The sequence below is a fragment of the Ranitomeya imitator genome, chromosome 1 (genome assembly GCF_032444005.1).
Source record: "Ranitomeya imitator isolate aRanImi1 chromosome 1, aRanImi1.pri, whole genome shotgun sequence".
In the NCBI taxonomy this organism is placed as follows: domain Eukaryota; kingdom Metazoa; phylum Chordata; class Amphibia; order Anura; family Dendrobatidae; genus Ranitomeya; species Ranitomeya imitator.
Genome location: NC_091282.1, coordinates 726,954,112 through 726,978,502, shown reverse-complemented (window position 1 = coordinate 726,978,502; position 24,391 = coordinate 726,954,112). Strand labels below are relative to the sequence as shown.

Here is a 24,391-nt window from a genome sequence, read left to right as displayed (position 1 = left end):
GAAAAAAACGCAGCATGTGGATGCTTTGTCTTGTTTTTTTTTATCGCAGCATTTTACAGTACCATGCACACTCTGCTTATTTGTTACTTGCAGATTTGGACCTTCAGGCTATGTGCACATGTTGCGGATTTGGCTGCGGATTTGCAGCAGTTTTCCATGCGTTGTACAGTACCATATAAACCTATGGAAAACAAAATCTGCAGTGCACATGCTGCGCTGCGTTGTATTTTTCGCAGCATGTCAATTCTTTGTGCGGATTTTGCAGCATTTTACACCTGCTCCATAATTGTAATCCGCAGGTGTAAAAACGCATGTGAAAACCGCACAAAAACCGTGGTAAATCCACGGTAACGCCCTGCGTTTTACCTGCGGATTTTTCCGAAGCTGGGCGGAAAAATCCGCACACGAATCGGCAACGTGTGCAAATAGTCTTAAAGTGTTTATCAGATCCGCAGCATGTCAATTCTTTCTTCGTATTTGCAGTGTTATTCACCCGTTCAAATTATAGGGGAAAACTCATCAAAAAGGCATGAATTTTGCGCAGCGTTGTTCTTGGGGTCCAGCTGCACAGTGTAGGTGAAGTTGCGCCAACCTGCAGAGAGACAATGGTCACCTGCCGTGTGTCCACAAAAAAAATCATGGTTTTGATCCAAGGCAAGGACCAATATTCTCCAAATTTACAGGTCTTTGAATATCACCTTCTTGCACAATCCGTCCCATTTTAGTAATGTAAAGCCTAATTCTTATATAAGGGCGTTTTTTTCATATATGAGAAATGTGAAATTTAGCCTAAGGGATCACTCAGACGTCTGATTTTCACATGTGACTGCTATCCACGGCACTCATGGTCTATAGGGCCACTTCCATGTCTGTGATTTTTCACCTCTCGGTCCGCACAAAATTCCGATTTTGACCTGAGGGTCGGATGAAAATTAGCAATCTAAATCTATGGGTCCGTGAAAATACTGATCCGCATTCGGATGATGCTGTCTGATTTTCATGGACTTTTGGAAAGGAAATGGTGGAAAAACTTGAAAACGGATGACTCTCTGATCACAGTAATCACTGGGCTCATCTTGTACATGGAAAAAGCGGACACGTGAATGAGGCCTTATGAATGGCAGAAGCTTTGCAAGTTTTTAAAAAATGGATGCCTGAATGTGGACTGGAAAATTCGCTCCTCCGCAACATCTTGGTGGATTTTCTGCTTGTGTTTGTAGATAAGGGTTCCATGACAATTCATTTGGTGCTATGATCAAACTTACACATGCCCGGTAAAACATTACAATATCAGAATTACCCAACAAAATCTTTGATTTACATTTTTTTCCCACAATAACTAAATATAAGCAATTGGATACCCTCCCTCCACTTTTATTGCAGGTAGTATATTATTATTATAGCGCCATTTATTCCATGGTGCTTTACATGTGAGGAGGGGTATACATAATAAAAACAAGTACAATAATCTTAAACAATACAAGTCACAACTGGTACAGGAGGAGAGAGAACCCTGCCCGCGAGGGCTCACAATCTACAAGGGATGGCACGCGATCACAACACAATACCATGCGTATAATATGCAATCACTTGACTTTTGTTGCATAAAATACAGATCACATTTGCTCAGCAATTTTGCACCAAAGTGACATCCACAGCATGCACTATATAGAGGCGCCTCCAGGTGAGGCAATCACAGAGCCGCACACCTGAGCAATCACCTGGGCTGGTGGTGTTTTATAGGGGAGAGCCAGGGCCGCACAGGTGTGATCACTAAGGATCCCTATTTGTATGTGCCTGCTCGGGTGGTGTGCGCCCCTTTTCTATGGAGATGAGGTGTGAAAATATGAATTCTGGGAGGTTTACTCTTTTTCAGAGGAGACTTGCTGGTGTTGGAAGGTTTGCAAAATGGATGGAGAATCTTCATTGGAAAGATACTTGGACCAGTGTGATGCAGAGGTATGTACCCTATGCTGGAGTTGGACTACCAGGGAAATATATCTTCCCTTCCTTCATGCATTGTGTGGAAAATGGTCTTCTGTATGTGCAGCTGCAAGATGATCAACCCCTTCTAAAATACTGTTACACTGTACCTGGTGTAAAATGTTAAAAAAAAAAAAAAAAAAAAAAAAAAACTTTGCACTGATCTGCCAAAATATAAAAACTAACATTGATGGTAAACCTTTTATGGGATGCATCAATTGTAATTTTTTTTTTTTTTTGTCCCTAAGATATCAATATCTAGGTGGTAACCATAATGGCACTAGGACCCAGTCCATATCTGGGCTGACACTTGGGGCGACCAGCGGTGCACAGTGTGGGTGCGGACGCGCTCTGGCTCCTGTCTGCCACTGCTTGCTGTACTGATACAGCCACAAGTGTAGTGATCGGCTGTCAGGGATCAGTGTACCGGCAGTGTCGGTGCTGCTGGACTCTTCTAGTGTCTGTGCGCACAATGGAAGATTGAGCTAAAGGGGTTGTCCAGGTTTTTCATGACATCTGCTCTTACTCTGCCTGCGGATTTGTGAATCCTCACACTGTATGCGGTGTGAGGAGTCGCTGGCATGACCAAGCAGGCATATGACTGCAAGTTTGTGCTATACGTACTCCTAGATATTCTGACTAGACGTGTGCGGCTTCGCTCAGTTCACTTGTATTAAATGAGTTTGTGCATGTCTAGTTAGAATGTGGCCGGAAGTTTGCAGTCACATGACCGCTCTCACAGCTAGCGCTGGAGAATCCTGACAGTGTGCACAATGTGGGGGCTCGCATGTCTGCTGTTCCCTAAAGTAATTGCAAACTCCTGTGAAACCTGGACAACCCCCTTAAGTCAGCACTCGCTCGGGGAAACAAAACCTGGACAACCCCCTTAAGTCAGCACTCACTCGGGGAAACAAACGCTGTCAATCAAGATCAGGGAAAGTGCTAAAATGCTGGTGTGTGTGTGTTTTAAAGTGGGGGAGAGGGGTAATGGAACTGCAGCTTTATATAGCTTTGTGTAGTTTGCATTTTGGGGGTAACTCTCCTTATGAATTAACTCTTACTGTTCCCCCCCCCCCCCTCCGCTGCTCTGTGGAGGCAGAGCATGTCTGTGGTCATGGACTTACCCAGCACTGACAGTCAGGGCTCTAGATCCTGGGAATTGGGCCCGGCCTTGTTTGGGGCATACGCGCACATGACCTACTTCTGCTCCATTCGTCGTCTATCAGACGTAGATGTGAAGCACTGAACTTCTGATGTCAGTCCCATAGACAATGAATGTAGCAGGGGTAGTGCATCCATAGAAGCTTTTAAAGGAAAAAAAAAACCGCATAGACGATGGGAGTTCTTATGAAATCGCATTCATTTCTTTGCATAAAGAGAAAATGCAGCTGACACAGTAGGAGGAAGCAAGGCCTAAGTGTATGTGCACACGTTGTGGATTCTATTGCAGATTTTTCCACGTGAATTCTGCAGAATCCGCAGGTAAAATAACCTGCGGATTTCCCCTGCGTTTTTACACCTGCGGATTCCTATAATGGAATAGATGTAAAATGCTGCAGAAAGTAAACCGCTATGTTTCCGCGCAGTATGTGCTCTGCGTTTTTGTTTTCCATAGATTTACATGGTACTGTACACCGCATGGAAAACTGCTGCAGATCCAGAGCCAAATCTGCAACGTGTGCACATAGCCTAAAGGTCCCTGGAATATCCTGGATCTGTGTTTTTCCAACGTTGGCCGATATCCAGACTGTGACCTTACTAAAACTACCGCACGTGAGGGAGCCATTCCTATTTTTCATGTCTGTTTGTAGCGTTTGTCATTTTTTATTTTTTTTATTTATTTTTATTTTTTAATGGCATTGAGGCTTTTGTGCCCTTCTCCTTAGGACAACTGCTCCTCTACACCGGACATGTTCTCTTCTATGACGCCATATGATGACTTGAATATACAACCACTCCCAAACACGTCGTATGGATCCGCTCTGGATCCTTCCAAAGACCTGTCGGCTGACTTCTCCTCTGTGGATCTGAGCTTTCTGCCTGATGACTTGAATCCTGATCATGAAGAGACGAACCAAGGCCAGCAGTACTCCTCACAGCTGCAGGATAGTGGGATTTGTATGGAGTCGTCAGTATTGTCACAGCCGTTCACCCCGTCTGAGAACAGAGATGCCTCGAACCTCTGCCCCCTGCCGATCACCCCCATGACTCCGATGACCCCCATGACCCCAGTATCAGAGGCCTCTGGAATTGTCCCTCAATTACAGTAAGTAACACTCATTGTAAAGGAGAATGGATGGATATTTGCTCATTGTTTGGCTCATATGATGCAAATCTGAAAGAACAGATGGCGCTGCAGCCAATCTGCTCAAGTAGAGAGGCTCCGGGTATGCGCACATGTTGCAGATTTGCCTGTGGTTTTCTGCACTAAATCAGCAGCTCTTGGCAGAAAACGCAGGTGTTTTCTCTAGTCACCTTCCACGACAGCCACTTCAGAGGTTGCCTTCCCCGCCCTAATAGGGGACAGGAACACAGAGGTTAAATACTCCTCCCCTTCCTGCAACCACCAGTGTTTTCCTGTCCTCTATGGGGCATGGAGAGGATCTGAAGGGGCTGCCGTGGCCAGCAATCGGAGCTCCACACATACCTGACAAGCCAGGCAGCTGAGGTCTGTCTCCCCTCCTCTGGTGCTGCTCCCGTCTCCTCGCTTTGGTGGGACTCGGGACCTTCCCGCCCCTCCTGCGCCTCCTCTGGGGGTAATGCGGGGAGGTGACGTGCATACCGGGTGCCTCCTCCCATGCTGCACGTCGGAGGTGGCGCGTCTCGGATGCTGTGGCGTTTGCTGCTTCACTTCCGGGTGACGTGCTTCACTTCCGGGTCATCCTAGGTGCTTTCCACAATGGAGCATGAGCTGGCGGGTGTTTTCTCGTAGCTCGTCAGCCGGCCCACCAAGGCTGCAATACCTGGGCGTTCTGGGAAGGATCCCCCCAATCAGGCAAGGGGAGGAGGAGCACAATGACGCTGGCCCACGATCACATTTAAAAGATCCGGGTGGCAAGGTAAGCCTGTCTTACAGCCACTTCTGTGACGGATATGGACAGTGACAAACTCCCTTGCTCTGTATCTGCAGAACTCTGCGTACCCTCTCCTACCGTAAGTAGCAGGTGTTGGGCCCAGCTATCCTATATACATTACTACAAGCGGCTTAGCACACCCTTTTTCTCTCTTATAGGGAGAAAGTCTCTGACCCTAGGAGAACAAGCCGCAAATGTAAAGTGTGTGCAGCCAGACTCCCATCTACATATGGGGAAAAAACTGCCAATCCTGTACAGATGAGGTCCAACACGCTGAGCAGCTCTTCTGGATAGCATGAGATCCCTCATTAAAGAGGAGGTCCACTTTTCCATGGCTACCTTCACCCAGATCCCAGTGCCTCAACCTACTCCTTTTAAAAAGAGAAAAAAGGCCCCAGTAGAATCCGATTCAGACTCGGGAGAGATTCAATACTCTGGTTCGGAGGATGCTTGGGGGAAAAATGAAGGCTCCACTTCCACCCCCACCCTTAACCCCTTCATGACCTTGGGATTTTCCGTTTTTCCTGGTTCGTTTTTTGCTCCCCTTTTTCCCAGAGCCATAACTTTTTTATTTTTCTATCAATATGGCCATGTGAGGGCTTATTTTTTGCGAAACAAGTTGTACTTTTGAACGACCTCATTGGTTTTAGCATGTCGTGTACTAGAAAACAGGGAAAAAGATTCCAAGTGCGGTGAAATTGCAAAAAAAAGTGCAATCCCACACTTGTTTTTTGACTGGCTTTTTTACTAGGTTCACTAGGTTCACTAAAAACTCACCTGCCATTATGATTTTATAGGTCATTACGAGTTCATAGACACCAAACATGGCTAGGTTCTCTTTTATCTAAGTGGTGTAAGTGGTGAAAAAAAATTCCAAACTTCGCTAAAAAAAAAAAAAAAAAAATTGTGCCATTTTCCGATACCCGTATCCGATACCGATACCCGTAGCGTCTCCATTTTTCATTATCTGGGGTCGGGTGAGGGCTTATTTTTTGCATGCTGAGCTGGCAATTTTAATAGCATTTTAGTGCAGATACGTTCTTTTGATCGCCCGTTATTGCATTTTAATGCAAGGTCGCGGCAACCAAAAAGAGTAATTCTGGCGTTTCAATTTTTTTTTTTTTTTTCTTGCTACACCGTTTAGCGATCAGGTTAATCCCTTGTTTGTTTGTGGGTTTTTTTTTTTTTTTTTTGTCGCTCTTCTCCCAGGGGGTGGTGCTACGTCTGAAGGCAATAAAGGAGATCACCCTATCAGGTATCACAAACCACACAACACACTTCACACTCCAGGTTGCCAGGGGGAGCCATGCTTCTATCTATTAGGACACTCCTCACAACAAGGTAAAACTGGTAGTCTGGATAGGAAGAAGGGAGAAGCTGGCTGGAGAGAGAGGGAGACTGAGGTCTGCGAGGATGAGAGTCCACGGAGCTGCGCCTGCCCCATGTGCGGCAGCATCCTAAGAAGGAGACATCAGAAGGGAATTGTCTTGTAGTGAGTGAGAAACAAAGTCATAGCAAAAGGAGAGGAAACTAGGAGTTCTGCCCTGTAAAAGGCTGCTGTTATGAATAGGTAATTCAGAACCACAATGGACCTTGAAGTTCAGAGCACACAAGTGACCTGACAATAACCAAAAAACATAGGACGAGCTCTGAGACGTGGGAACTCTGCTGACCGCAATCCCTAATCCTATCCAACCACACTAGAGGCAGCCGTGGAGCGCTCCTGACCAGACCTATGCGCCTCAAGCACAGCCTGAGAAACTAGCTAGCCCTAAGATAGAAAAATAAGCCTACCTTGCCTCGGAGAAATACCCCAAAGGAAAAGGCAGCCCCCCACATATGACTGTGAGTTGAGATGAAAATACAAACGCAGAGATGAAATGGATTTAGCAAAGTGAGGCCCAACTTACTGAACAGACCGAAGATAGGAAAGATTGCTTTGCGGTCAACAAAAAACCCTACAAACAAGCACGCAGAGGGGGCAAAAAGACCCTCCGCACCGACTAACGGTACGGAGGTGCTCCCTCTGCGTCCCAGAGCTTCCAGCAAGCAAGAAAAACCAATATAGCAAGCTGGACAGAAAAAATAGCAAACAAAAACAACACAAGCAAAACTTAGCTTATGCAGGATAGACAGGCCACAGGAACGATCCAGGAGGAAGCAAGACCAATACTAGAACATTGACTGGAGGCCAGGATCAAAGCACTAGGTGGAGTTAAATAGAGCAGCACCTAACGACTTAACCTCATCACCTGAGGAAGGAAACCCAGAAGCCGCAGTACCACTCACATCCACCAACGGAAGCCCATAGACAGGATCAGCCGAAGTACCACTTGTGACCACAGGAGGGAGCTCGACCACAGAATTCACAACAGGCTGCTCCCTGAAGCGGGTAGCCAGAATACTGAGGGAGTAATGATCTCTACGCTCTACTTCAGAGACTGGCAGGACAGTTAATTCCACGTTGGCTGCCCGACCATATACCCAGGAGGCACGGTGGCAACTTGTGGGGGCCGGGGCGTGATAGAGTCCCTGAAAAACTCCTCAGGCCATCAGTCATACGGGTTTGTCGTATCCTATCCATCAGAGGGACAGCGTGAAAGAGACGTTACATCTACAATAGCTATGAGGACCTCACCGAGAAGCTCAGCAGGGAGGGACTACAACACTCAAGCGCTAGAGGAAGGCTACGGATTTCCACCTGGATAAGGGAACTCTGGATTTGCCTTCAGACCGGTTGGACTCTGCTTACCCTGTGATCTGGTGCTCTGGACTGTGGACACTGAAGCCTCCGGTAAAGAGACTGCAACCTTGTGTCCTCATTCTTTACTGCGCCTCTCACCATCCACCATCTATACACTGGGAAGCCCTGGGGACATACTTCACCTGTGGGAAGGTATACCATCTAGCTGCCATAACCTCACCCCAGCGGACCCCTAAGCAGCGTCGGTCACCCTGACTGAATACCACAGGTGGCGACACGAACATTATCCCTTTAATGACCTTTCCCCCCTAATTTACAACGGACGCCCCTAGGGCCACGGACCGGGTCAGCCACCGTAACATCCCCCTTTAGAACCGAAGGGCTCGGATCAGAGTACCCCGCTGCGCTCGGGGGCGCTCCACTCACAGCAGGCCGGCATCAGTAACCATAGAGGTCTCAAGGAACTCTATGGTTACAATGCAGAAGCATCGCTGACCCCCGATCATGTGATGGGGGTCAGCGATGCGCTCATTTCCGTCCGCCCGGCTGGAAGCGCTGGTTAAATGCCGCTGTCAGCATTTGACAGCGGCATTTAACTAGTTAATAGCGGCGGGTGAATCACGATTTCACCCGCTGCTATTGTGGGCACGTGTCAGCTGTTCAAAACAGCTGACATGTCCCGGCTTTGTGGGCTCACCGCCGAAGCCCTGCATCAAAGTGCTGTATCTGACCTCGGACGTACTATCCCGTCCTATCCCGTCCGAGGTCAGAAAGAGGTTAAATCGGATACCAAAAAGTATTTTAATTCTGAGGATATGAGTGACCTAATAATTAGTAAGAGGCACCATGGGTGTGGAGGAGGAGGAAGTTAAACTTGCGGTACAGGACGAAATATTTGAGGGTCTAAAGCCCAAAGATCAAAAAGGCTTTCCTGTGCATAAGAATATCCAGAATCTAAAGGTGCCATCGCATTAAGCGATGCTGCAGCGATCTAGACAACTGTCGATCGCTGCAGCGTCGCTGTTTGGTCGCTGGAGAGCTGTCACACAGACAGCTCTCCAGCGACCAACGATCCCGAAGTCCCCGGGTAAACATCGGGTTACTAAGCGCAGGGCCGCACTTAGTAACCCGATGTTTACCCTGGTTACCATTGTAAAAGTAAAAAAAAACACTACATACTTACATTCCTGTCGCGTCCTCCAGCGTCAGCTTCCCTGCACTGTGTAAGTGCTGGCCGGAAAGCAGAGCGGTGACGTCACCGCTGTGCTTTGCTTTACGGTTGGCCGGCGCTGACACTGGGGGACACGGGGAAGCTGACGCTGAGGAACGTGACAAGAATGTAAGCATGTAGTGTGTGTTTTTTTTGTTTTTGTTTACTTTTACAATGGTAACCAGGGTAAATATCGCAGGGCCGCGCTTAGTAACCCGATGTTTACCTTGGTTACCAGTGAAGACATCGCTGAATCGGCGTCACACACGCCGATTCAGCGATTAAATAAAGTCCTGGACTTTCCCCAGCGACCAGCGATCTCCCAGCAGGGGCTTGATCGTTGGTCGCTGTCACGCTTAACGATATCGTTGCTACGTCACAAAAAGCAACGATATCGTTGTGTGATGGCACCTTAATTCTACATGAATGGGGCCTCCCTGAAAAGGGTCTTAATATTCCCTCAGAGCTAAAGAACAGATTTCCCTTAGATGGAGAACTTCTTATGGGAGACCCTAAAAGTGGATGTGCAGGTGTCCATAGCAACTAAGAAAACAGCCCTTCCCTTTGAGGACTCTTCCCAGCTCAAGGATCCGATGGATCAAAAGATAGAGAGCTTATTAAAAAAGTCCTGGGACACCTCCACAAATTTACTAAAATCTAACATGGCCTCCACTTGCGTGGCCAGATCCCTGTTCGTCTGGTTACGCAAGCTGGAAGATCATTTAACACAGGGCACCCCAAGAGAGGAGATTTTAGACTCCCTATCCTTACTACAGAAAGCAACTGGGTTCCTAGCAGACGCCTCAGCTGAATCTGTCTGAGTAGCCGCAAAAGCTGCCGTCCTCTCCAACTCGTCCAGGAGAGCACTGTGGATAAAATCCTGGGGGGGGCGACTTCGTCTCCAAGTCTAAGTTGTGTAGCATCCCCTTCCAGGGCCATAATGTATTTGGACCCATTCTGGATGATATCTTCGATAAGGCAGCAGATAAAAAGAAATCTCTCCCTGAACAAAAAATTCCTAAACGCTTTTTTCGTCCCTCCTGTGACCAATCTTCACAGAGAGGAAGAGGCAAAACGGGGAGATGGAGTTATCCCAAAGGAGGCAGGGGCAAGAACATCATTGTCCCTCAAACTCAACAAACCCCAGATAAGCAATGACGATGCTCCGGTCGGGGGTCGTCTTTTTCACCCAGTGGCAATCCATCTCTGCAAATCAGTGGGTCCTTCGTACCATACGAGATGGACTAAAAATAGAATTCGAGAGACCTCCCCCACAATGCTTGAGGGAAAACCTCTCTACAAACTCCACACCTCAAACTTTGTTGAAGGATCTACAAAATCTGCTCCATTCAAATGTGATATCGCAGGTCCCGAAGCTGGAGGAAGGATGTGGCCATTCACGTCTTTCTAATAACAAAACTGCTGGGGAAGAACAGAATCATCATAAACCTGAAACCATTAAACGATTCAGTCCGGTACATAAGATTCAAGATGGAAACAATCAGGTCGGTAATCCCCCTCATCGGACAAAATTGGGTAATGGCAACTGTGGGTCTGAGGGATGCGTACTACCATGTACCAATCCACCCAGAACACAGAAAATTGCTCAGATTCACAGTCTCCCAGGGGCAGCAAATCAAACATTTCCAATTCAATGACCTACCATTTGGCATCTCATCAGCCCCACGGGTCTTTACAAAAATTATAGCGGGGGCAATGATTTTCATCCGTTGACGGGGAATATGCATTGTCCCATATTTGGACTACCTTGTCATCCCCATCTACCCCCTCCCCCCCCTCATCTGGAAACAAGGACACTGGAGATATTACAGTTCCTGGGCTGGATCCCGAATCTGGAAAAATCAGAGATCCACCCCTCCACAAGGAGAATTTTTTTTTTTTTGGTTCCACTGGACTCAAAAGAAAGGACATCGTCTCTACCCAGAGATCATCAGATCAACCTTGTCTGCAAAGTAACCAGATTCAGGGACCAGCTAGCACCAACCCTCAGTCAGTGTCTGTGCTAGTGGATCGCCCCCACATAAGGGCAATGGGGTACTCTGTACCAGGTCCTTCAGTTCCCTCAGTGAGGATGTCACGGTGGCCTGACCCGGACCGTGGCCCTATGAGGGGCGCTCAATAAAAGGCAGAGTTCGTAGATAGCAGTAGTGTTCGTGACGCCACCTGTGGTATTTGGTCAGGGAGACCGACGCTGCTTAGGGGTCCGCTGGGGTGATGGAATGAAAGCTAGAATGTATACCTTCCCACAGGTGAAGTATGTCCCCAGGGCTTCCCAGAAGTGGAGATGGTGGATGGTGCAAGGCGCGGTGAATAATGAGGCCACAATGGGTGCAGTCTCTTTACCTTTACTGAAGGCTTCAGCATCCACAGTCCAGAGTGCTGGATGACGGGGTAGGCAGAGTCCGGCCAGTCTGATGGCAATTCCAGAGTCCCCTTATCCAGATGGAAATCAGTAGCCTTCCCCTTGCGCACAGTAACGTAGTAGGTCCCTACTTGCATTACCTACCATAATGTCCTCACTCTTGTTACACCTCTCTCTCTGTCCCCCAGATGGATAGGACATACCTGTATGATGGTGGTGGCCTGAGGCTATTTTATAGGGACCCTAGTGTCGCCCCCTCCTCCGCGTTGCCACCTTGTCTGCTTAGGTGTTTAGGTCGGACAGCCAACTTGGAATCGACTGCCCTGCCGGTCTCTGAAGTAAAGCGCAGAGTCTATTACTCCCTCAGTATTCTGGCCACCGGATCTGCGCTTCAGATGGAGGCAGCCTGCTTCTAGCTGGTCTCCCACCGATGTTTCACTCCTGTTGCTATGACTTCTGTGCTCACTCACTACAGCACACTTCCTTTCGTGTCCTTTCTTAGGATGCTCCCGCATGGGTTGCAGGCGCAGCTCCTTGTCCTTCTTTCCTTCCTCCTCAGACTACAGTCTGGATCTGACCAGGGATCACCCCAGCCAGCTCGACCGGGAGACCTTTTCTCATCGGCCCCCCAGCCAGGAGTTCTCCTATCTTCTCCTCCACTCAACTGACTCTCCCTAACTTCCTAACCAACCCACCAGTTTTACCCTATGTGAGGAGTGTCCTAGTGAATAGAACCCTTAGCTCCCCCTGGTGGATCGGCGTGTGAAGTGTGTGGCTGTGATACCTGGCAAGGTGAACTCCTTTGGTGCCATCAGACGTAACATCACTCCCCCTGGTGGAAGAGCGACATTACTGCAACCACCAGGACTCTGGGGCGCTGCACTAGGGTCTCTATCCGCATGCATCCAGGTGGTTTCCTGGGCTCAGGCTCACACGCGAACCCTTCAGACTTATGTGCTTCTACATTCCAGGAGACGGCAAATTCTTCTCCCTGGCCATGTAAAATCAGCTCTAAAATGGTGGTTAGATCACCAAAATCTTCAGAAAGGGGTCAGCTGGGATCAGTTTCCCCCTAAAAAAAACTCTGCTCAGATGCCAGCAAGAGAGGTTGGGGTGCAGTGGTAGAGGGTTTCCACTTTCAGGGACGATGGACATCATACATCAGCAACAGTGCCTCGAACCTAAGAGAACTGAAGGCTGTGGAAGAAGCCCTGAAAGCGTCATCTGCGCTGATCAAAAATCACCATGTTCGTGTCTACTCGGACAACATGACCACAGTAGCCTACCTACAACACCAGGGGGGAACGAAATATGCCGGTCTGAAGGAAATTGCAGCAAGAGTTTTCTTCTGGGCAGAGAAAAACCTTCTGTCAGTCACAGCAGTACATCTAAGGGGATTAGACAATACTCAGGCAGACTTCTTAAGCAGGAAAGACATACATCCAGGAGAGTTGTCTGGACCAAACAGTATTCCAGTCCCTAACCTCAAGATGGGTAACTCCAGAGGTGGATCTGTTTGCCAACGGACAAAATGCGAAGGTGGAAATGCAGCGCCCCAGGGTCCTGGTCGTTGCAGTAATATAATTCTCCTCTAGGGAGAGTGATGTTGCGTTTGAAAGCAATAAAGGAGATCTCTTTACCAGGTATCACAAACCATGCAACACACTTCACACTCCAGTCCATCAGGGGGAGCTATGCTCCTATTTATTAGGGCACTCTTCACAATTGGGTAAAACTGGTGGTCTGGATAGGAAGCTAGTCAGAAGCTGACTGGGCTTCACGCAGTCAGTTCCTGTTAGGCAGACAGAGGAGAGAGGAACATCTAGCAGTTGCCGACAGAGTGGTCCCTGACAGGGGTGGGATCCTGTCAGAGTCCTAGGCAGAAGGCCACGGAGCTGCGCCTGCCCGACGTGTGGCAGCATCCTAAGAAATAGAAACTAACAGCGAATTGTATTGTAGAGGGTGAGAAAGAAGTCATAGCAAAAGGAGAGGAAACCAGGAGTTCTGCCCTACACAGGCTGCCTCTTTCTGAGGCGCAGGATCTTGTAGCCGCAACACCGAGGGAGCAACAGTCTCTATGCCTTGCTCCAGAGACGGAAGGTTGTGGAAGGTTCCTAGAAACCGAATTAGCGGTAAGCCTAATTCTATTTTTTGTTTTTTTTTGGTACAACAAAAAGATTTGTGATGTCATTTCGTGTCCAACCTCCTCTTTTTTTATTTGTCCAAGACACACTCTATAGATCATCTGCAGCGCCCCAGTGTCCTGGTCGTTGCAGTAATATCATTCTCCTCTAGGGGGAGTGATGTTACGTTTAGAGGCAATAAAGGAGATCTCTTTACCAGGTACCACAAGCATACAACACATTTCATACTCCAGTCCACCAGGGGGAGCTATGCTCCTATTTATTAGGGCACTCTTCATAATTAAATGAAACTGGTGGTCTGGATAGGAACTGAAAAACCCAACTACAATAACTCGGAATCCCAGAAAAGAGTATAAACCAAAAGAAAAACAAGGATCCCTAAAAAGTAACTTTTATTTAATACGATTAGAAAGACTATATTTATCCAAAATACAAATAAAACAGTATTAACCCCTTAGCGACCGCCGATACGCCTTTTAACGGCGGCCGCTAAGGGTACTTAAAGCACAGCGCCATTAATTAACGGCGCTGTGGAAAAAGTAAATAGCGCCCCCCAGAGTCGGATTTTCTCCGGGGTTTCGGCTGCCGGGGGTAGCAGAGACCCCAGAGAACATGATTCAGGGTTTTTTTTACCGACCCCGCATTTGCGATCAACGGTAATTAACCGTTTACCGGCGATCGCAAAAAAAAAAAGCGATCTTTTTTTAATTTCTCTGTCCTCCGATGTGATCGCACATCGGAGGACAGAGAAAAGGTGTCCCAGGTAGCCCCCCAATACTCGCCTATCTCCCCCGATGCTCCTCGTGTCTCCCGGTGGGCGCCGCCATCTTCAAAATGGCGGGCGCATGCGCAGTGCGCCCGCCGGCTGGCCCCGCGAGAATCTTTGGGGTCTCGGATGCCGGGGGTAGCCGAGACCCCAAAGAGCATGATCGGGGTCAGTTTTACCGACCCCTGTTTTGCGATCGCCGGTAATTAACTGTTTACCGGCGATCGCAAAAAAAAAAAAAAAGTAAAAAAACCGGACATTTTCTGGAAGAAAAGCACAAGCTTTTTTTTCCGGAGCTTTCCCAATGCATTATATAGCGGGAAAAAACGTGAAAAAAAACACAATGAACATGCTGCGTTTTTTACCGCACGCTTTTTTTTCACGGAATAAAATCGCATCATGTGCACAAATTGCAGAATGCATTCTAAATGATGGGATGCATATGTATGCATTTTTTATAGTGACAACTCGAAGAAAAAACGCAAAGTGTGCAAACATCTGAACTCTTAGGGTACCGTCACATTTAGCAACACTGCAGCGATATAGACAATGATGCCGATCGCTGCAGCGTCACTGTTTAGGTCGTTGTGTGGTCGCTGGAGAGCTGTCACACAGACAGCTCTCCAGCGACCAACAATGCCGAAGTCCCCGGGTAACCAGGGTAAACATTGGGTTACTAAGCGCAGGGCCGCGCTTAGTAACCCGATGTTTACCCTGGTTACCGTTGTAAAAGTTAAAAACAAAAAACAAAACAGTACATACTTACATTCCGGTGTCTGTTCCCCGGCGTCAGCTTCCCTGCACTGTGTCAGCGCCGGCTGGCCGTAAAGCAGAGCACAGCGGTGACCCTGCGCTTAGTAACCCGATATTTACCCTGGTTACCAGTGAACACATCGCTGGATCGGCGTCACACACGCCGATTCAGCGATGACAGCAGGTGATCAGCGACCAAATAAAGGTCCTGATCATTCCCCAACGATCTCCCAGCAGGGGCCTGATCGTTGGTCGCTGTCACGCATAACTATTTCGTTAACTATATTGTTGCTAAGTCACAAAAAGCAACGATATCGTTAACTAAATCGTTGTGTGAAGGTACCTTTAAAACAGTCTTTTTAGTCGCAATCACTATGGCTAGACGTATTGGAGAGTTGCAGGCCCTGTCAATACAGGAACCTTATCTGATGTTCACTGCGGATAGCATTATACTAAAGCTAGATCAGTCCTTTCTACCTAAAGTGGTCCCAAATTTCCACAGGGATCAGGACATTGTAATGCCCTCATTTTGCCCAAACCCATCCAACCCTAAGGAAGAGACCTTCCACACCCTTGACGTTTGCAGGATGGTCCTATCCTTGCCTACGACAGACTGAAGCCTGGCGAATTGATCAAAATTTATTCATCCAGTTCTCTGGTCGAAACAAAGGCAAAAAGGTGGCAAAAAACGCTATTGCAAATTGGATCAAACAGTCTATTTGCCTGGCTTATTCATCACAGGGAATTGATCCACCTGTTTCACTGAAGGCACATTCTACCCGGGCGATGGCGACATCATGGGCAGAGAGGGGGAATGCTTCATCAGAGCAGATATGCAGAGCCGCCACCTGGTCGTCCATCCACACGCTCACCAGACATTACCGGCTAAATTTCAATAGGGATTTAACATTTGGCAGACGAGTTCTGCAGGCTGTGGTCCCTCCCTAGAGAAATTAGCTTTTGGTATTACTCCGAATTGGCTGTCGTGGAAGGTGACTAGAGAAAATAGAATTAGACTTACCGGTAATTCGGTTTCTAGGAACCTTCCACGACAGCACTAATTTCCCTCCTTATCTGATATTCTTATTGGATGATTCCTGCACTTTTGTGGTAACTATACATGCTACTGTGTCCAGGAAAACACTGGTGGTTGCAGGAAGGGGAGGGGTATTTAACCTCTTTGTGTTCCTGTCACCTATTAGGGGTGGGAAGACAACCTCCGAAGTGGCTGTTGTGGAAGGTTCCTAGAAACCGAATTACCGGTAAGCCTAATTCTATTTTTTGTTTTTTTGGTACAACAAAAAGATTTGTGATGTCATTTCGTGTCCAACCTCCTTTTTTATTTGTCCAAGACACACTCTATAGATCTATCTGCAGCGCCCCAGTGTCCTGGTCGTTGCAGTAATATCATTCTCCTCTAGGGGGAGTGATGTTACGTTTAGAGGCAATAAAGGAGATCTCTTTACCAGGTACCACAAGCATACAACACATTTCATACTCCAGTCCACCAGGGGGAGCTATGCTCCTATTTATTAGGGCACTCTTCATAATTAAATGAAACTGGTGGTCTGGATAGGAACTGAAAAACCCAACTACAATAACTCGGAATCCCAGAAAAGAGTATAAACCAAAAGAAAAAACAAGGATCCCTAAAAAGTAACTTTTATTTAATACGATTAGAAAGACTATATTTATCCAAAATACAAATAAAACAGTATTAACCCCTTAGCGACCGCCGATACGCCTTTTAACGGCGGCCGCTAAGGGTACTTAAAGCACAGCGCCGTTAATTAACGGCGCTGTGGAAAAAGTAAATAGCGCCCCCCAGAGTCGGATTTTCTCCGGGGTTTCGGCTGCCGGGGGTAGCCGAGACCCCAGAGAACATGATTCAGGGTTTTTTTACCGACCCCGCATTTGCGATCGACGGTAATTAACCGTTTACCGGCGATCGCAAAAAAAGCGATCTTTTTTTAATTTCTCTGTCCTCCGATGTGATCGCACATCGGAGGACAGAGAAAAGGTGTCCCAGGTAGCCCCCCAATACTCACCTACCTCCCCCGATGCTCCTCGTGTCTCCCGGTGGGCGCCGCCATCTTCAAAAAGGCGGGCGCATGCGCAGTGCGCCCGCCGGCCGGCCCCGCGAGAATCTTTGGGGTCTCGGATGCCGGGGGTAGCCGAGACCCCAAAGAGCATGATCGGGGTCAGTTTTACCGACCCCTGTTTTGCGATCGCCGGTAATTAACTGTTTACCGGCGATCGCAAAAAAAAAAAAAAAAAAAAAAAGTAAAGTGTAATTCTCTGTCCTCTGATGTGATCGCACATCAGAGGACAGAGAAATAGGGTGATTCGGGGACCCTATCATACTCACCTGTGTCCCTGGATCCTCCTACTGCTCCTCCTATCCGCCGGCAAAAGAAAATGGCGGGCGCATGCGCAGTGCGCCCGACATCTGTCTCCATCTGCTGGCCGGCAGGAGAACAGCAGTTGGGGCTAAAGTTAGGGTTAGGGCGGCTAGGGTTAGGGTTGGGGCTAAATTTAGGGTTAGGGTTGGGGCTAAATTTAGGGTTAGGCTTCTTTCACACTTAGTAACATAGTTAGTAAGGCCGAAAAAAGACATTTGTCCATCCAGTTCAGCCTATATTCCATCATAATAAATACCCAGATCTACGTCCTTCTACAGAACCTAATAATTGTATGATACAATATTGTTCTGCTCCAGGAAGACATCCAGGCCTCTCTTGAACCCCTCGACTGAGTTCGCCATCACCACCTCCTCAGGCAAGCAATTCCAGATTCTCACTGCCCTAACAGTAAAGAATCCTCTTCTATGTTGGTGGAAAAACCTTCTCTCCTCCAGACGCAAAGAATGCCCCCTTGTGCCCGTCACCTTCCTTGGTATAAACAGATCCTCAGCGAGATATTTGTATTGTCCCCTTATATACTTATACATGGTTATTAGATCGCCCCTCAGTCGTCGTTTTTTTCTAGACTAAATAATCCTAATTTCGCTAATCTATCTGGGTATTGTAGTTCTCCCATCCCCTTTATTAATTTTGTTGCCCTCCTTTGTACTCTCTCTAGTTCCATTATATCCTTCCTGAGCACCGGTGCCCAAAACTGGACACAGTACTCCATGTGCGGTCTAACTAGGGATTTGTACAGAGGCAGTATAATGCTCTCATCATGTGTATCCAGACCTCTTTTAATGCACCCCATGATCCTGTTTGCCTTGGCAGCTGCTGCCTGGCACTGGCTGCTCCAGGTAAGTTTATCATTAACTAGGATCCCCAAGTCCTTCTCCCTGTCAGATTTACCCAGTGGTTTCCCGTTCAGTGTGTAATGGTGATATTGATTCCCTCTTCCCATGTGTATAACCTTACATTTATCATTGTTAAACCTCATCTGCCACCTTTCAGCCCAAGTTTCCAACTTATCCAGATCCATCTGTAGCAGAATACTATCTTCTCTTGTATTAACTGCTTTACATAGTTTTGTATCATCTGCAAATATCGATATTTTACTGTGTAAACCTTTTACCAGATCATTAATGAATATGTTGAAGAGAACAGGTCCCAATACTGACCCCTGCGGTACCCCACTGGTCACAGCGACCCAGTTAGAGACTATACCATTTATAACCACCCTCTGCTTTCTATCACTAAGCCAGTTACTAACCCATTTACACACATGTTCCCCCAGACCAAGCATTCTCATTTTGTGTACCAACCTCTTGTGCGGCACGGTATCAAACGCTTTGGAAAAATCGAGATATACCACGTCCAATGACTCACCGTGGTCCAGCCTATAGCTTACCTCTTCATAAAAACTGATTAGATTGGTTTGACAGGAGCGATTTCTCATAAACCCATGCTGATATGGAGTTAAACAGTTATTCTCATTGAGATAATCCAGAATAACATCCCTCAGAAACCCTTCAAATATTTTACCAACAATAGAGGTTAGACTTACTGGCCTATAATTTCCAGGTTCACTTTTAGAGCCCTTTTTGAATATTGGCACCACATTTGCTATGCGCCAGTCCTGCGGAACAGACCCTGTCGCTATAGAGTCACTAAAAATAAGAAATAATGGTTTATCTATTACATTACTTAGTTCTCTTAGTACTCGTGGGTGTATGCCATCCGGACCCGGAGATTTATCTATTTTAATCTTATTTAGCCGGTTTCGCACCTCTTCTTGGGTTAGATTGGTGACCCTTAATATAGGGTTTTCATTGTTTCTTGGGATTTCACCTAGCATTTCATTTTCCACCGTGAATACCGTGGAGAAGGTGTTTAATATGTTAGCTTTTTCCTCGTCATCTACAACCATTCTTTCCTCACTATTTTTTAAGGGGCCTACATTTTCAGTTTTTATTCTTTTACTATTGATATAGTTGAAGAACAGTTTGGGATTAGTTTTACTCTCCTTAGCAATGTGCTTCTCTGTTTCCTTTTTGGCAGCTTTAATTAGTTTTTTAGATAAAGTATTTTTCTCCCTATAGTTTTTTAGAGCTTCAATGGTGCCATCCTGCTTTAGTAGTGCAAATGCTTTCTTTTTACTGTTAATTGCCTGTCTTACTTCTTTGTTTAGCCACATTGGGTTTTTCCTATTTCTAGTCCTTTTATTCCCACAAGGTATAAACCGCTTACACTGCCTATTTAGGATGTTCTTAAACATTTCCCATTTATTATCTGTATTCTTATTTCTGAGGATATTGTCCCAGTCTACCAGATTAAGGGCATCTCTAAGCTGTTCAAACTTTGCCTTCCTAAAGTTCAATGTTTTTGTGACTCCCTGACAAGTCCCCCTAGTGAAAGACAGGTGAAACTGCACAATATTGTGGTCGCTATTTCCTAAATGCCCGACCACCTGCAGATTTGTTATTCTGTCAGGTCTATTAGATAGTATTAGGTCTAAAAGTGCTGCTCCTCTGGTTGGATTCTGCACCAATTGTGAAAGATAATTTTTCTTGGTTATTAGCAGAAACCTGTTGCCTTTATGGGTTTCACAGGTTTCTGTTTCCCAGTTAATATCCGGGTAGTTAAAGTCCCCCATAACCAGGACCTCATTATGGGTTGCAGCTTCATCTATCTGCTTTAGAAGTAGACTTTCCATGCTTTCTGTTATATTTGGGGGTTTGTAACAGACCCCAATGAGAATTTTGTTACCATTTTTCCCTCCATGAATTTCAACCCATATGGACTCGACATCCTCATTCCCTTCGCTAATATCCTCCCTTAAAGTGGACTTTTTACAAGACTTTCTAAACAGACTGTAACCCTGTAAGTTAACTGCCCAGTCATAGCTTTCATCTAACCATGTCTCGGTTATTCCCACTATGTCAAAGTTACCTGTAGATATTTCTGCTTCTAGTTCTTCCATCTTGTTTGTCAGGCTTCTGGCGTTTGCGAGCATGCAGTTTAGAGGATTTTGTTTTGTTCCAATCTCCTCACTGTGGATTGTTTTAGAAATGTTCTTACCTCCCTTCTGAGTATGTTTTCCTGGGTCGTCTTTGTTCGAGTCTAATGTTTTTCTTCCCGTCCCCTCTTCTTCTAGTTTAACGCCCTCCTGATGAGTGTAGCGAGTCTTCTGGCAAATGTGTGTTTCCCAGGTTTGTTGAGGTGTAGTCCGTCTCTGGCGAGGAGTCCATCGTACCAGTAATTCACACCGTGGTCCAGGAATCCGAATCCTTGTTGTCTGCACCATCGTCTTACGGGGCTGTCGCAATGCGTCGGCCCGACATACCGACGCACGTTGTGAAAATTGTGCACAACGTGGGCAGCGGATTTAGTTTTTCAACGCATCCGCTGCCCAATCTATGTCCTGGGGAGGAGGGGGCGGAGTTACGGCCACGCATGCGCGCAGAAATGGCGGATGCAACGTACAAAAAACGTTTCATTGAACGTTTTTTTGTGCCGACGGTCCGCCAAAACACAACTGATCCAGTGCACGACGGACGCGACGTGTGGCCATCCGTCACGATCCGTCGGCAATACAAGTCTATGGGCAAAAAACGCATCCTGCGGGCACATTTGCGGGGATCCGTTTCTTGTCCAAAACGACGGATTGCAACGGATGCCAAACGATGCAAGTGTGAAAGTAGCCCTAGGGTTGGGGCTAAAGTTAGGGTTAGAGTTGGGATTAGGGTTAGGGTTGGCATTAGGGTTACGCTTGGGATTAGGGTTAGGTTTGGGATTAGGGTTAAGGTTAGGGTTGTGATTAGGGGTGTATTGGGATTAGGGTTAGGTTTGAGGTTAGGGTTGAGATTAGGATTAGGGTTGTGTTGGATTTAGGGTTTTGATTAGGGTTATGGTTAGGGTTGACATTAGGGTTGTTTTGGGGTAAGGGTTGTGATTATGGTTAGGGTTAGTGATTAGGATTATGGATCAGGTTGGGATTAGGGTTAGGGGTGTGTTGGGGTTAGGGTTGGAGCTAGAATTGGGGGGGTTTCCACTGTTTAGGTACATCAGGGGGTCTCCAAACACGACAGCCAATTTTGCGCTCAAAAAGTCAAATTGTGCTCCCTCCCTTCTGAGCTCTGCCGTGCGCCCAAACAGTGGGTTACCCCCACATATCGGGCATCAGCGTACTCGGGATAAATTGGACAACAACTTCTGGGGTCCAATTTCTCTTGTTACCCTTGTGAAAATAAAAACTTGGGGGGCTACAAAATCTTTTTTGTGGAAAAATATATATATATACCGTATATACTCGAGTATAAGCCGACCCGAGTATAAGCCGACCCCCCTAATTTTGCCACAAAAAACTGGGAAAACTTATTGACCCGAGTATAAGCCTAGGGTGGAAATGCAGCATTTACCGGTGAATTTCAAAAATAAAAATAGATCATTATTTCCCCATAGCTGTGCCATATAGTGCTCTACACCATTCATATTTCCCCATAGCTGTGCCCCATATAGTGCTCTGCACCGTTCACTGTGCCCCCTAGCTGTGCCATATACAGTGCTCTGCACCGTTCACTGTGCCCCCTAGCTGTGCCATATACGGTGCTCTGCACCGTTCATTGTGCCCCCTAGCTGTGCCATATACGGTGCTCTGCACCGTTCACTGTGCCCCCTAGCTGTGCCTTATACGGTGCTCTGCACCGTTCATTGTGCCCCCTAGCTGTGCCTTATACGGTGCCCTGCACCGTTCATTGTGCCCCCTAGCTGTGCCTTATACGGTGCTCTGCACCGTTCATTGTGCCCCCTAGCTGTGCCTTATACGGTGCTCTGCACCGTTCATTGTGCCCCCTAGCTGTGCCTTATACGGTGCTCTGCACCGTTCATTGTGCCCCCTAGCTGTGCCTTATACGGTGCTCTGCACCGTTCATTGTGCCCCCTAGCTGTGCCATATACGGTGCTCTGCACCGTTCATTGTGCCCCCTAGCTGTGCCTTATACGGTGCCCTGCACCGTTCATTGTGCCCCCTAGCTGTGCCTTATACGGTGCTCTGCACCGTTCATTGTGCCCCCTAGCTGTGCCTTATACGGTGCTCTGCACCGTTCATTGTGCCCCCTAGCTGTGCCTTATACAGTGCTCTGCACCGTTCACTGTGCCCCATAGATGCTCCACATTAATCTGTGCTGCCGCTGCTACTGCTGCAATAAAAAAAAAAAAACACATACTCACCTCCCTTGATTGCAGCTCCCAGCGTCTCGTTCCGGCGCCTCCATCTTCCCGGCGTCTCTGCTCTGACTGATCAGGCAGAGGGCGCCGCGCACACTATATGCGTCATCGCGCCCTCTGCCTGATCAGTCAGAGCGCAGACGCCGGGAAGATGGAGGCGCCGGCAGGGAAGATGGAGCGGCGCCCGGCGGCTGGAACGAGGACAGGTGAATATAACATACTCACCTAGTCCTGGCGATCCTCGCGCTGTCCCCTCCTGTCTTCGGCGCTGCAGCTTCTTTCTCTATCAGCGGTCACCGGCACCGCTGATTAGAGAAATGAATAAGCGGCTCCGCCCCTATGGGAGGTGGAGTCGCTTATTCATTTCTGTAATGAGCGGTCCCACGTGACCGCTGAAGAGAGGAAGAAGCTGCAGCGCCGAAGCCCGTGGGACGGCAGGGACAGCGCGAGGATCGCTGGGACTAGGTAAGTATACCCCAGCGCCCTCAGCCCCTCACCTGCCGACCCCACCGCTACCGTGACTCGAGTATAAGCCAAGGGGGGCACTTTCAGCCCTAAAATTTGGGCTGAAAATCTCGGCTTATACTCGAGTATATACGGTATATATTTTTTTATGACTCTGCATTATAAACTTCTGTGAATCACTTGGGCATTCAAAGTTCTCACCACACATCTAGAGAAGTTCCATGGGGGTCTAGTTTCCAAAATAGGGTCTATTGTGGGGGGTTACTACAGTTTAGGTACATCAGGGGCTCTGCAATCGCAACATAATGCCCACAGACCATTCTATCAAAGTCTGCATTCCAAAACGGCGCTCCTTCCCTTCCGAGCTCTGCCGTGCACCCAAACAGTGGTTTACCCCCACATATGGCACATCAGCGTACTCGGGATAAATTGGACAACTATTGCAGTCCAATTTCTCCTGTTACCCTTGTGAAAATAAAAACTTGGGGGCTAAACATTTTTGTGGAAAAAAAAATATTTTTTATTTTCACGACTCTGCATTATAAACTTCTGTGAAGCACTTGGGCATTCAAAGTTCTCACCACACATCTAGAGAAGTTCCATGGGGGGTCTAGTTTCCAAAATGGGGTCACTTGTGGGGGATTTCTACTGTTTAGGCACATCAGGGGCTCTCCAAACGCGACATGGCGTCCAATCTCAATTCCAGCCAATTCTACATTGAAAAAGTAAAACGGCGCTCCTTCCCTTCCAAGCTCTGCGGTGCGCCCAAACAGTGGTTTACCCTCACATATGGGGTATCGACGTATTCAGGAGAAATCGCACAACAACTTTTGTGGTCTAATTTCTCCTGTTACCCTTGTGAAAATAAGAATTTGTGGGCGAAAAGATCATTTTTGTGTAAACAAAAGCGATTTTTTTATTTTCACGGCTCTACGTAATAAACTTCTGTGAAGCACTTGGGGGTTCAAAGTGCTCACCACACATCTAGATAAGTTCCTTAAGGGGTCTAGTTTCCAAAATGGTGTCACTTGTGGGGAGTTTCCACTGTTTAGGCACATCAGGGGCTCTCTAAACGTGACATGGCGTCCGATCTCAATTCCAGCCAATTCTGCATTGAAAAAGTCAAATGGCGCTCTTTCACTTCTAAGTTCTGCGGTGCGCCCAAAAAGTGGTTTACCCCCACATATGGAGTATTGGCGTATTCAGGAGAAATTGCATAACAAAATTTATGGTTACATTTCTGTTTTTACACTTGTGAAAATAAAAAAAATGGTTCTG

At 47.2% G+C, this 24,391-nt stretch overlaps 1 protein-coding gene across 1 annotated transcript in view; it reads left to right on the top strand.

The window, feature by feature from the left end:
• Window positions 1–1,908: 1,908 nt before the first annotated feature.
• TBPL2 (TATA-box binding protein like 2) overlaps window positions 1,909–24,391 on the top strand; it is a 50,488-nt gene continuing 28,005 nt past the window's right edge. The window contains exons 1-2 of the mRNA XM_069745630.1: window positions 1,909–1,959; window positions 3,870–4,249. Of these exons, the coding sequence (XP_069601731.1) occupies window positions 1,909–1,959; window positions 3,870–4,249 (431 nt within the window). The remainder of the gene's footprint in view (window positions 1,960–3,869; window positions 4,250–24,391) is intronic.